General features: G+C 43.5%; 1 protein-coding gene across 3 annotated transcripts in view; it reads right to left on the minus strand.

Annotated features, from left to right (window-relative positions):
• The window catches only part of RGL1 (ral guanine nucleotide dissociation stimulator like 1), an 81,848-nt gene that overhangs the window by 22,969 nt on the left and 45,825 nt on the right, over positions 1–13,054 (minus strand). For all 3 annotated transcript variants that reach the window (XM_086462338.1, XM_086462337.1, XM_086462336.1), the window contains exon 5: positions 1,318–1,502. In XM_086462338.1, coding sequence (XP_086318464.1) covers positions 1,318–1,502 — 185 coding nt within the window. The remainder of the gene's footprint in view (positions 1–1,317; positions 1,503–13,054) is intronic.

Consider the following 13,054-nt stretch of genomic DNA (forward strand, 5'->3'; position numbering starts at 1 on the left):
AACAACACATTAAGAGTTTGGAAAGAAATCTCTGAAATGATCAAAGATGGAACTCTGATAAAGTAAGTGACAGTTCTAAAAACTCTCCTCTACAGACCCCACAGATTAATTGCCTTCTCCTCTTCTTGTTTTATTCTAATTAACAGCCTCTATTCTGCCACAATTTGGAAAATGTTATCATTCAAATTGACCCATCTATAACTCAGAAAAGAACCTTTTCAACCGTTAGTTGAGGAAACAAGAACCCAAATATAGCTCTTGTGAGCTTTCTTTGATTGACCTGTGGGAACAAAATCCAGGAAAGGGCATCAATAGGCACATATTAGCAATTCCCTTCACTTACCTGTATTCAATAAGATATACATCTGGACTCTGTGCAGTACTCCTTTTTATGTACGTGTTAATGACAGCGTTAATTTGGCATTTCACAGTATTATGCATTGACATGGTATTTCTGGAACATCCGGCAGACATGATTTTTATGGGATGAATTTTTTTTTTTTTTTCCCCTGTCATTTCCTTTATCCTTTATTACATGAATTATTCCCTCTTTCCCCTCTGCCAAAGCTGGAAGCTGATTCTAGTTCTCATTCACAGACTACGTGAGCTCCTATGACTTTTCAGCTTATGCCACAGGAAGCTTTCTGACCAGGATAAGGTTATGTGTCAGGCTTGACGCTGCACACAGCATATTTGTGTTACTACAGTTCACTATTGTTCAGTAGACTGTGACCCCCAATAACGTAAGTTTTTCCTCTGTCCTTGGACACAAGCAGCCAACCACTCAAATAGGAAAAAACAGCCACAGACACTTCCTTTGACATGATGGTAACTAGGAAGAAAAGCTTGATGACAACAAGGCTTGTGACTCAAGCTGTATTTTGTTGCAGGTCCTTATTTTCCTTTTTGTTAGTTTGGGTTTTTCTTGAGGGGGGGCATGGGGTTGAAATGAGAAGACCAGCCAAAGAGCAGCTGTGTGTTTTAATTCAATGACATGGGAAGTGAGCTGACAATTAACCACTTAGCTACTGCAGCAATCTCAAAGCTTTGGCTAAATGTTAAAGTGCTGAATTTCCCAATCCACCCCAGAATGAACAGGCATAGGCACCTGCACCGTACAACTATTTCACCCCGCACAGAACCTGCAGCCTCATACAGATTTTTTTTTTTTAAAAAAAAAGAAACAAGAAAAAAGTCACTGGTGAGCCTCACAATATTGTCAATTAGCGTAAGAGTTAATGAAGTGTACTCCCCATAAATCCCTGTAGCACCATACAGTCTGGGAGAACAGAAAAACAGATGGGAAAGGTAACTTACCATCATTTTCTGCTTCTTCGTTCTGGAACTGTTCCAATAGGTTCTGTGCCCTCCTCTCTGGGTCAGAGCTGGGTATATTCCTCTTCAGGTAATCCAGCAACTTCAGCAAACATGAGTAGTTGGGTGTCTCTCTGAAATCCTCAGAGCACTGATCGAGCCAGGCTCGTAAGATTGATGCTATTGCACTAAAAGCAAATACACAGAGAACACACTAGTCGTATACAGCGTGTATTGATGCAACCATATGCATCTGTATCTAACACAACAATAAAAACACTGAGACATTCATACCCCATGTGAAGGCAGTATGAAGACTTTTCTGAGCAAGGAATTTCTTTTTTTCTTTTTATGCATGGAATCTTACTAAGATATTACTCGGTTTTGCCAAGGACTTCAGTGAAGTTGCTCCTGAATTGCACTCCTACAAGTGGATCCAATTATAGCTCCTAAACATAAACTAATAAAGAATCAAATCCATTCAAGCTATATTGAGACTCTTCTATTAAATTCGGGGTATCAAATCATGACAGGTAAAGCAATGAAGATAATAGAACAGAATAGATCATTTCAGTTGGAAGGGACCTACAATGATCATCTAGTCCAATTGCCTGACCACTTCAGGGCTGACCAAAAGTTAAAGCACGTTACTAAGCGCATTGGCCAAATGCCTCCTAAACACTGACAGGCTCGAGGCATCGACCACCTCTCTAGGAAGCCTGTACCAGGATTTGGAGACTCTTTTGGTAAAGAAATGCTTCCTAATGTCCAGTCTAAACCTTTCCTGGAGCAGCTTTGAACCATTCCCATGCATCCTGTCACTGGATCCCAGGGAGAAGAGGTCAGCACCTCCCTCTCCATGTTCCCTCCTCAGGAAGCTGTAGAGAGCAATGAGGTCACCCCTCAGCCTCCTTCTCTCCAAACTACACAAGCCCAGAGTCCTTAGCCGCTCCTCACAGGACATTCCTTCCAGCCCTTTCACCAGCTTTGTTGCCCTCCTCTGCACACATTCAAGGACCTTCGCATCCTTCGAAAATGGTGGGGCCCAGAACTGCACACAGTACTCCAGGTGAGGCCGCACCAACGCTGAATACAGCAGGATAATCCCCTCTCTCGACCGGCTGGTCATGCTGTGTTTGATGCACCCCAGGACACAGTTTGCCCTCTGGGCTGCCAGGGCACACTGCTGACTCCTATTGAGCCTTCTGCCAACCAGCACCCCCAGATCTCTTTCTGCAGGGCTCATCTCCAGCCACTCCTCTCCCAGTCTATACCTGTGCCCACATTACTCCATCCCAGGTGCAAAATCCAGCACGTAGACTTGTTAAATTTCATCCCATTAATCAGAGCCCAATGCTCCAATCTATCTAGATCCCTCTGCAAGGCCTCCTGTCCCTCAAGAGACTCAAACAGCATCTCCCACTTTGGCATCATCAGCAAACATGCTAACAGGGCATTCAACTCCTGCATCCAGATGGTTGATAAACATACTGAACAGCACTGGCCCTAGAATTGAGCCCTGAGGAACACCACAGGTGACCAGGTGCCAGCCAGATGTAGCCCCTTTCACTACAACTCGAGCTCTGCCCTTCAGCCAATTCATCACCCAGCACGCCATGAACCCGCTCATCCCACAGCTGGACAATTTGTCCAAAGGTGCTGTGAGGAACAGCACCAAAAGCCTTACTAAAATCCAGAAAAACTACATCCACTGCCTTTCCTTCATCCACTGGGTGGGTGATCTTATCATAGAAGGATATTAAATTAGTCAAACAGGACTTTCCTTTCGTGAAACCATACCGACTGTGCGTGATGACTGCATTATTCTTTAAATGCCTTTCAACAGTACCCTATATAATCTTCTTCATAACTTTTCCAGGGTCCTGAGTTTTACACTAACAGGTCTGTATTTCCCTGCATCTTCCCTCATGCCCTTTTTGTAGATGGAATAACATTGGCCAGCTTCCAGTCAGCAGGGACCTCCCCAGACTCCCAAGTCCTTGGGCAGATGATCGAGAGGGGTCCTGCTGTAACATCCACTAGCCCCTTCAGTACTCTGGGGTGAATCCCATCAGGCCCCAGGGATTGTGAACACGCAGCTGATACAGCTGGTCCCTTACAATTTCAGCGTCCACATGTGGAAAGTCATTGTTTCTGCAGTCATGGTCCTCCGACTCTGGGGACTGGGGACTGGGCAGCCCAAGGTTTATCAGTATTGTTAAAGACTAAGGAAAAAAAAAAAACATTGAATGACTCTGCTTTTTCTTCATCCCTATTAGTCAGATGACCATCTTCAACCAATATCGGTCCAATAGACCGATTAGGTCCAATTAGACCTCCTCTTAACATACTTTAAAAAGCCCTTCTTATTTTCTGAAACAGCACTGGCCAGTTTCAATTAACTGGTCTTTCCTGTCTTCTACCTGCATACACAGCTCTGTACTCTTCCTGCAAAGTCTGACCTTGCTTCCAGAGATCACAGTTTCTTTTTCCTCTTGAGCTCCATAAGTAGTTCCCTGTTCAGCCAATCTAGCCTTCTGCCCCACTTGCTTGACTCATGACACAGTGGAATTGCCTGCTCCCGTGCTTCTAAAAGGTGGTTCTTAAAGACTGACCAGCACTTGTGGACTGCTAAGCCCTCAAAAGCAGATTCCCAGGTGACTCTACTAAATAGCTCCATGAAAAGCTTAAAGTCCTTTTTTCTTTTTACACTGAAAATTTTAAACTCAACCATTTCATCACTGTGGCCAAGATAGCCACCTACCATCACATCCCCCACAAATCGCAAGTCTAGAAGGGCATCTTTCCTAGTTGGCTCACTGAGTACCTGTGACAAGAAGTTGTCTCCTACAGACTTCAAGAATGACCAAGATCTGCTCGTCACAGCAGTATGAAATTCCCAGCTGATGTCTGGGAAGTTGAAATCTCCCATAAGAACAAGGGCTACCTAAATTTCTCCTAATTGCCTACAGAATAACTCATCAAGGCTGTGCAATTGGTAGTAGACACCCACTACAACATCACCTTTGATTTCTGTCACCTGAATCCTTACCCAGAGGCTCTCAACCACATCATTGCTAACTGTAAGGGCTGTGCAATCAAACCTCTCCCTTATATATAGTGCAACACCTCCACCTCGCCTGCCCTGCCTATCCCTCCTGAACAGCCTGTAGCCCTCCATCCCAGCACTCCCATCGCGGGACTCATTCCACCAAGCCTGACTAATACCAATTATATTGTAGCTCTGGGAGCTGACCAACACCTCCAGTTCGTCCTATTTGTTTCTCATACTGCATGCACTGGTGTACAAGCACTTTGGATACACTCCTGAGCCCTCCATGCTCCCAGGAGCTGCATAAATATTCCCACTAGGATTGCCACCCTTTGGCAATGCCATGCCAACCCTTAGCTTACAAACAGGATTGCAGTAGGTATCCCCTTCCACCATCAATTCTAGTTTAAAGCTCTCTCAATCAGCCCTGACAGCTTACGTCAAAAGACCCTTTTACCCCATCAGCACAGATGGATTCCGCCAGGCTCCAACACACTTTGTCTCTCCAAGGCTCTTCTATGGTTTAAAACTCCAAACATTTGGTGGAAGCACCAGTCCTGGAGTGTGGATATCCTGAGCTTGCCTGTTTCATCTGAAGTCTCCCCCCGTTACTGGGAGGATTGAGGAAAACACTACCTATGCTTTTGAGTTTTTTAACGTTCTTCCCAGGGTTCTGAAGTCTCTTTTGATTGACCTCAGACTTTTTGTTGTGACATCATTTGTATTCATGTGAAAGAGTAGAAATGGATAGCAGTCTGAAGGTTGAACTAGTCTCTTCAGTCTTGTGGTGATGTTCCTAACTCAGGCCCAGGGAGGCAGCAAACTTCCCCAAAAAGAGGGTCTGGTCTGCAAATGGGTGCTTCCGTTCCACACAGGAGGGAATCGTCAATAACATAACTCACAGTCGTTTCTTCTCGGCGCTGGTCTTAATGCAGGTCTTGTTGTGAGATGTTGGTCTCTCTCATCTTGGCAAGACTGCTTGCGCAGGTTCCTCCTCTTTCTCATTATGCGCTTCATCTACCATACCCAGAGCCTCGTACCTGTTCTGCAAGGCTATCTTAGAGGGTAACTTAGATGGTAGGGAGGTGTTTCTCCTACCACTTCATGCTGTAACTTTCTTCCTCCCCTCCTTATCCTTTGTGACGCTGCCTTCCTCCTGGCACAAAGCAGATCCAGGACATGCCTCTGTAGTGGCCACACTGAGTTGGCTTCTACACATCACAGATGGCAGAGTGCATCTCCATTGATCAATCTCCCGCTCAGACTCTCGAATACTCCTCAGTCTGCCCATCTCCTCCTGCAACTCAGCCACCAAGTTGATGCAGTTCATCAATCTGGTCACACTTTCTGCAGTCTTGCTTGCAACCACTTTCCAGCTGTAGGAATAGCCCTTCACACATCCCACAGCTGGAAACGTGGGTTATCGCATGCTTGAACAGGAGCTCTGTCTGTGTGGCTGCATTGGTTCTACCAGTGCTAGAAGCTCAGGAGAAGCAGGGGACACTGCTTTTTGCCAGGTGGTCACCATGCTGCTGCACACCTGCCCACTGGGAGATACATATGCTCTGGCATCTGTTACAATCAGCTGGGTTGATAGTCTTCACCCGCTCAAATCTCCCCTGCTGCCGGGTGTAGGCTCTGTGGCTTCTGTCTCATCCAGTCAGTGGGGGTCCGAGGCCAGCTGCTGGGGGAGTGCCCCTTGTTCAGTCCATGTGTATCCCTCCTCCTGTGTCCTGTGCAACCACCGCTGCTGGTGCTCCTCACACTGCTCCAGCATTCGTTGTAATCAATAATAATGGAAATAGCCCTCTCCCAAGCCAGCAGCAAATAATTTTCTATTACTGGCATTCACTATGATCCTGCCTCCCTGTATTGCACTGTTTGTCAAGCTAGCAAAGCAAGACTTGCAAATTACCTTGGAGCTATCCTTTGTTTAATCACTTGAAGTATCTTTGCTTAGCTGTACCGTGACCATGTTTAATAACTACCAGACATTATGTACACAATCAAACACAGAACACTATTTCTTAATTCCCTCTTGTGCCAGTGGGAAAAGCTGTGGCCCAGTGAGGCTGCAATGTTTGCTCCATTACTACTCCCTGGGATATTGTGGGAAAATAGCAGGGAGGAAACAAGGTATTTGTAGCTCCTTCGGCATAGCAGCTTCCCAGTGGAAGCGCTAAATCAAATGCTTCCTTTGGTGCCCTTCCTCTCATTAGTCGCTGCTGCTGAGTCTGGGGACCAAACTGAAGCTGCATATTCCCCCACACCGTATTACTCATTATTTGCTGTCTTGGTAGAAAGACTGCCCTTGGGTTCTGCAAAAAAAAGCAGTCTAAGCCTGAACCTAACCCCCAGGAGCACAAACAATTAGTGAGATTGCCTGATCTGATAAAACCCTAACTGACACGGGCAGCATGGGCAGCACTATGCTGCCAGTGCCCAGTATCAAGCTTGAAGTGCCAAGATAGCTGAACCCAGAAGACAGAGGTCTTGCTAATCTTAGGATGAAATGTGTAACAGAAGTATTTCAGCAGAATCTTGATTTTACCCTTAGCCCAAAAACAAGGAGGGGCTGTCAAATTATACCATGCAAAAAGGTGTCTCAGTCATGGTGGCAGTGCAGGAAAAGGACGCTTAAGGAGTTATAGGAGCACTGGATCTTGTTCAGGAAAGTTATCCTGGACCTTCTTAGACACATGGAGCTAAAAGGACACCAACTGCAGAGAATTGCCTATGGACGATCTTTCTACGGACTGATGGGGACGATGCGAAACCAGAGCCAATAAATCAACATTGTTTCCACCCTGCCTAAAATGAAGTGATCTGTTTATCTGCTTTTCCTGCTCTGTTCTAATCCACATCCACCTATTAGATTGGTACTTAGATACTGCACAAGTGTATGCTTATGGGAATTTCTTTAAATCCTGTTTTTGCAGGGACTTTTCATCATTTCAACTTGATTTTGTAATAAAATAAGACTTAAAATTTATGCTATGGTTTTCCAGAAACAACTTACAATGTTGTTGACAAATATCAACTAAGTGTGGAAAAACTGGAAGAAGTCTGGAAAAACAACCAAATTTCTTTAAGTTTTAAGAAAATTCAAGCCTGGATAAAAAAGAATTATCAACTTATTTTTTCTGCTGCAGGAAAGAGTTGGTTCTTCATAGCAATGTGCTGGTAAATTGTATATATTGGTGCACCAGTTAGCACTGGCCACAGCACCTATTACAGGCTGGGAAGACACAGACAGCATATCAAAAAACATTTTAAAGATAATTTTGTTTACCTGAGCTGACAGAAAGATTAGGGAAAAGGACTTTTGGGTATGGTCACATAACATGACACGCCACCCATAGCCACTGTCTCACGATCACCTACTGTGGTGTTCAAAGCAGAACTGAACAAGACAGGGAAATAGCTCCTTGTTCCAGAAGAAAAGGTGCAATAAACATCTAAACTTCCCAAGAAAAGGAAGTCCTGAAAATTTCCTCTGTGACACTGAAACCACCCCTGCATTTCAAGTCTCTCCCAACCAGTAGTCATAAATGCTGTGGCAGGCATGAAAGGTGACTTACAGGTACTGCTGATGCAGAAAGAGTAAGATGTTTTGGAGAGAAGAAACACAGTTTTGTAGGGAAGCAGATCTCATAAGCTCCACTTCCATCAGAAAAACAGCTGAGATGACCAAGTGACAACAGCCCTGGTTTGCAGCAGGTCCTGTTTGGTTCTGCAAATGCTTAGGGCTGTGCTGTGTAGTTAGCTGTAAAAACCTTTAACCACAAGTATCCAGTTAGAGGCACCTATGTGTCAGTTCAAAGAGCATCTGTGCTCTGTGCTCACGACAATCAGGCACTTGGCTTTTAAAGTTCAAACCATCAAAAACATGGATGTAGTGGCTCCAGGTCTATCATGTTAATAGCTGCAAAATGAAAGGGAAAAGCACGCCAGGAGGACCTCTCTTTCCTCAATTTATAAGATCACAAGAGGAGTTCAAATGTGAACATAGATTTCACACGTAGACAATGAGGAACCCAAAAGCCAACCCAGAAAGCTCTTATATCAGAGCTGCAAACAAATACTGGCACGTTTGTTCTCCAAGTAGGAAAACCACAGCAACATCTGATTACCTCAGCTGCTCAGTAGCATTCAAAACAAACCAATAATTAAGAAAGAGTAAAGATAGTTTTTCCCCACTCTCCTTGTCTCATCCTAACTATACCGTTTTTTTCTCAAAACTCAATTAACTTTTAATCCCATATAGACATCATTTTACAAGTCCTACCCATTTTATGCTGCTGTTTCTTCTGTTTCTTTCCCTGATTCTGTGGCAACTTTGAATTTCTAATTAGAGTATTTGGAAATTTGTCAGCGATACTGTTTGGTTAGGCTTGCTGACAGGAGAAAACCTGGAATTAGAATTTTAGAGCTACAAAAAATATTTACAACCAAAAATTAACATGCAAACACGTTCTGGATTTCAGATTTCATTGCAAACATGAAACACAAACTGTGCAGCTTGGAAGACTCCTTTCACATCGGAAAACTGTTTTGGACTGAATTTTCACAACTCTGCTCAGACAAGCTTCCACTGTACATACAACAAATACGGCCTTTGCTGTTTAGGCCAGTGATGGCTAAACTTTTTAACTGGAGCTTCAGGACCATTTTTCTCTAGTCAGGACAGGTGTCGCACAACAGCGAGTGCTCCACAACTGCTGTGACAAAGCCAACAGCACCAGCCCAGCTCCACATCCCAAGGTGCAAGAAAGGCCCCTACAGACAGATGCCCACAGCGATGCTCCCAAGCTCTCATTCCACCCTCCTCTCTCCTCACATTTTCAATCATCCTCTCTAGCCTCACACATACCCAGAATGCTGCATCACAGCACCACTTACACTCACAAACCCCATTATCCTACGTCCACAGAATCTTCGTTTCTTTTCCACCACAAGCAGGGGAACACTGTGCCTCACTCCATGCCCTAACTGTGTATTTCCTCCTGCTCTGTGTACCTTTTCCCTACCCGCATCAGAAACTCACCATCATCCCTACTGTCTCCACCACCAAAAATGAGGTTGTGTATTCTTTTCTTAGGAGCGTTTAGCAGCTCAGCAATGATCTGGAAGGAGCCTCTCCGTGGGGTAAGTTCTTGTACTAATATTGTTCACACACTCTTTGTACTAAGGCACAGTTTCCAGAGGCTTGGTTGATGGCCACTTTCATAAGCTGAAGATAAATAGAGTTTAAGACAGACCCAGTCTCCCAGAGCAGGGTGAAGAGTTCACAGCTGTTACAGACACTGACTCTTGCCAGCAAAATCATTTCAGTCAAGAGGGGAAATAAGAAAGAGAAGAAAGGTACATTGTGCCCTACTGACCTCCTATCGCCTGACAGTTTAATTGGTGTGTCAGGGAGGGAAGCTTTCTGAAAACGGGCTGGAGAATTGCCCATATCTTGCAGTAGCTTTACATTTGCTGCCCTTGAGAAGAAACTCCCTGTACTGAATAGACCCAGAGATAGATAGAAATGGGAGTCTTCCAAGATCTCAGACAGGAAAGAAACATCACAGACTACATTTTTCAGGGGTTGATTATGAGCTATAAATTTTTCCTTTCCTGCCTATAACAAAAAACTTTTTAGTGTTTAACTCCTGTCCTGCCAACCACAGACTCTGGACTCTGTTCAGCAATGCTTTCAAGTTTCACACGTATCAGAAAGTCTTCCGATTTCCACACCAGCTCTGCCTGAAGCCCATCTCTGAAGCTTTCAGTCTCCAAAATCTATCTACTCTTAGGCAGAAGAACTGTTGTTCTGTTGTTTACAAACTGGGAACATAGAGCAACTCATCTACTCACATTTACCCATGAGCTACCAGAAAATGTGATGATACTGCAACAGCTCCAAGTTTAACCTCTCTGTTAAGCTGAGCTATCAGGGCACAGAGGAGGTGGAATACGAGGCCTTTATATCACATAACCACAAGTGATTCAACAGATTACACAGAAATTCTGCGTAGTCTTTTCTCAACCAGTAAGACAGCTGTAACACGGGCCCTGAAGAGGTCTGCATAGGAATTGAAGAGATCATTTCTTGCCAAAAAGGCAAAAGCAGTGTTTTCTTTCCCACCACAGTTATTTCTAAAGAGTGAGTAGAAGGGAATCTCAATAATTAAGAAGAATAAGGAGAACCTCAGTTGCAAAAAGAGATTAATTTACTGATTTCTTATGAAATTAGACAGGAATGTGCTCAAAACTATCCATGAATTGCTAAACACTTACTGATGACCATCAATGGAATAATCTTTAGAGAGGGCTATTCCCTCTCCTCCACTGTCCATGCAATAACTTTTCAGACTTGCTCACACAGACTAAATTAAGCCAGCTGTATTTTCTCAGTTTTGCTTGTTAAATAACAATACAGGCAGTTAAATCTCAGCTTCGAATCAAGGGCAAAACATATGCAAACTGCAAGTGAAGGCTGATGGAAGGGTAGCTTCTCACAGCCAGTCTGTTTACAAATGACATGCTCATGACTTCCAGCAAATGATCTGCTCTTCTGATTTGGAAGGAACTAGTTGAATAGCATAGGGCAGGGCTTTTGCTGGGGTGCATGTAAAGTCACTAAGGAAATAGCTCTACTAGTTGTTCTTTGTTTTAATTGAGATGCCATTCTTTTTTTTTTTTTTTTCTTTGCTCTTCTAATTATTCTTTTTTTGCTTGGTTCTGGTTGTTTTCATAACTCTCCCACTCTTCCATTGCTTATACTGCCCTGTGTTTGACTCCGCTTCTCATGTAACCACATTGGTTTCTGCTGTTGTTTTAGCTTAATTAGCTTTACTGGAATGAATGCTGATTGTTGCTCTCCCAAATGCATCTTAACTGCTTCCCACCATGGACTTCCCAGGCATCAGAAACTTCCAGCCAATTTTCTTCCATTTGTCTCACATTCCTTTGGTGTCTCTTCTCCTGGAGTATAATCTTTAAGGACCAGTTTTATTTCTGCAGTACTGTAACTGTGCACATTGTTTTCCAGCAGGACTGTTAACTCCAGTAGGAAACAAAAGACAAGTTTCCTGTCGGGAAGGTCTAAACGCACAAGAAAGCATGGAACAATGTTTGTCGCTATGAGAAACTCCAAATGCTGCAGTATTACACTGAAGGTTTTGGTATGTGCTATTTAATGCAGAAGATGAGGGGTAAATGCACAAGACATGCCATGTGGTAACAGAACAGTTCCTTAATTTTCTTTATTTGAACTGTTTTACCCAATTGCTGTGGAATGAAACAAGGAGATTTCAGTTTAGCTTCGAGCTGCTTTGTCTGTGGTTTTCAATCACACCACATTCCAAGTTTCAATAACAAATAAATTCCACATTTTGATAATAAAGCAGATGCAACTAGGAGCTGGCATTAAAGACAACCAAAAAAGCCCCAAGTATTTTGATTCATTTCTGTGGCCTGTCATTCATCCAAGGGAGAACACCACCAATCTACTCCAAATCAGCAAATCGAAGTCAGTAGCAAAAGGAAACCACAACCTTGTACTCCAAGAGGAGGCTTAAAAGTGCTTTTACTGTTACTCAAGCTCATTTAGGATTTAAAAGCCTCAGGACTCAGCCATGGCAATGCTTGGGACTGTGGAAGAGGAAAGTTTAAGGGCTTAAATCTCTTTTACTTTTTGTACTACATAAACTGTTTCTGCTTCTCAATCAGCTGGCCCAACTCCAGTAAGAATCCCCCCTTTTACAGGACTGGGGATCCAAATACATAATGTAGCTAGGAGAGAAAAAAAATAAAATATCCCCGTTTAAAGCCTCATACTGCAACCGGGAGATTAATTCTCTGGATCTACGGCTTTATCTTCAGTATCCTTGAGAAATATAAACTAAACTGGGATTGGTTTTGTCAGAAGGAGAGGTAAATGAATGGATCAGAACATGGCTCACTGTTTACGGCACAGCATTTCCTTTCCATCGCCTTTGCCCTGACTGGAGTCTCTTACTAGCTACAAGTGCAAGAGTTACTTCTACATACAGGGGGAGACAGCATGCTTTTTCCTTTCTCCATTGTATTTATCAGCATGTCTGAAGGGTATCTTTAAAGAAAATGTACCCATGTTAGACCTCTGGAAAACAAACAAAAAATCATGGTCCAAGTCCATGGACCAATACGGCAATGTTGTCTACCTCTCCTGCAGGTAATCTCAGGTTTGTACAACTGTATTTTTGAGCAAGGTCTTCAAGTAACTAGATACAGTTAACTATTAAACTAGTCTTCCCTGAATACAAACATTGTGGGCGAGCCTGAACCGCCAGGCTGGACATTTTTCTGTGTGTGCTGAATAGGAGTGAATCACTTCTGGAAACTACACTGACAGAAATCTTTAAAACTTGTGGCAACAAGCTAAGCACCTTTTATCCATGAAGTGTTACGTGCTGCATCAGCTCTCCAGATCTCACAAACCTAGCAAGTCATCTCACTGACATGTCCACAGCACTGTTTTGGACTCTCACATTACTCAGAGGCATCTCAGTGTCCAGTGAAGCTATTGATTTCCAAAAGGTACAATATTACGATATTTTATACTTAGAAGGCTTTATGGTTCTTTCTCTGTCCTCAACCAGCTTCAGCCAGGGCTTTAACACCTATCTTCTGTGAAAGAAGTGTTCTGCTCCTTTAACA

The sequence above is a fragment of the Leptosomus discolor genome, chromosome 3 (assembly GCF_034619465.1).
Source record: "Leptosomus discolor isolate bLepDis1 chromosome 3, bLepDis1.hap2, whole genome shotgun sequence".
NCBI classification, from domain to species: Eukaryota; Metazoa; Chordata; class Aves; order Leptosomiformes; family Leptosomidae; genus Leptosomus; species Leptosomus discolor.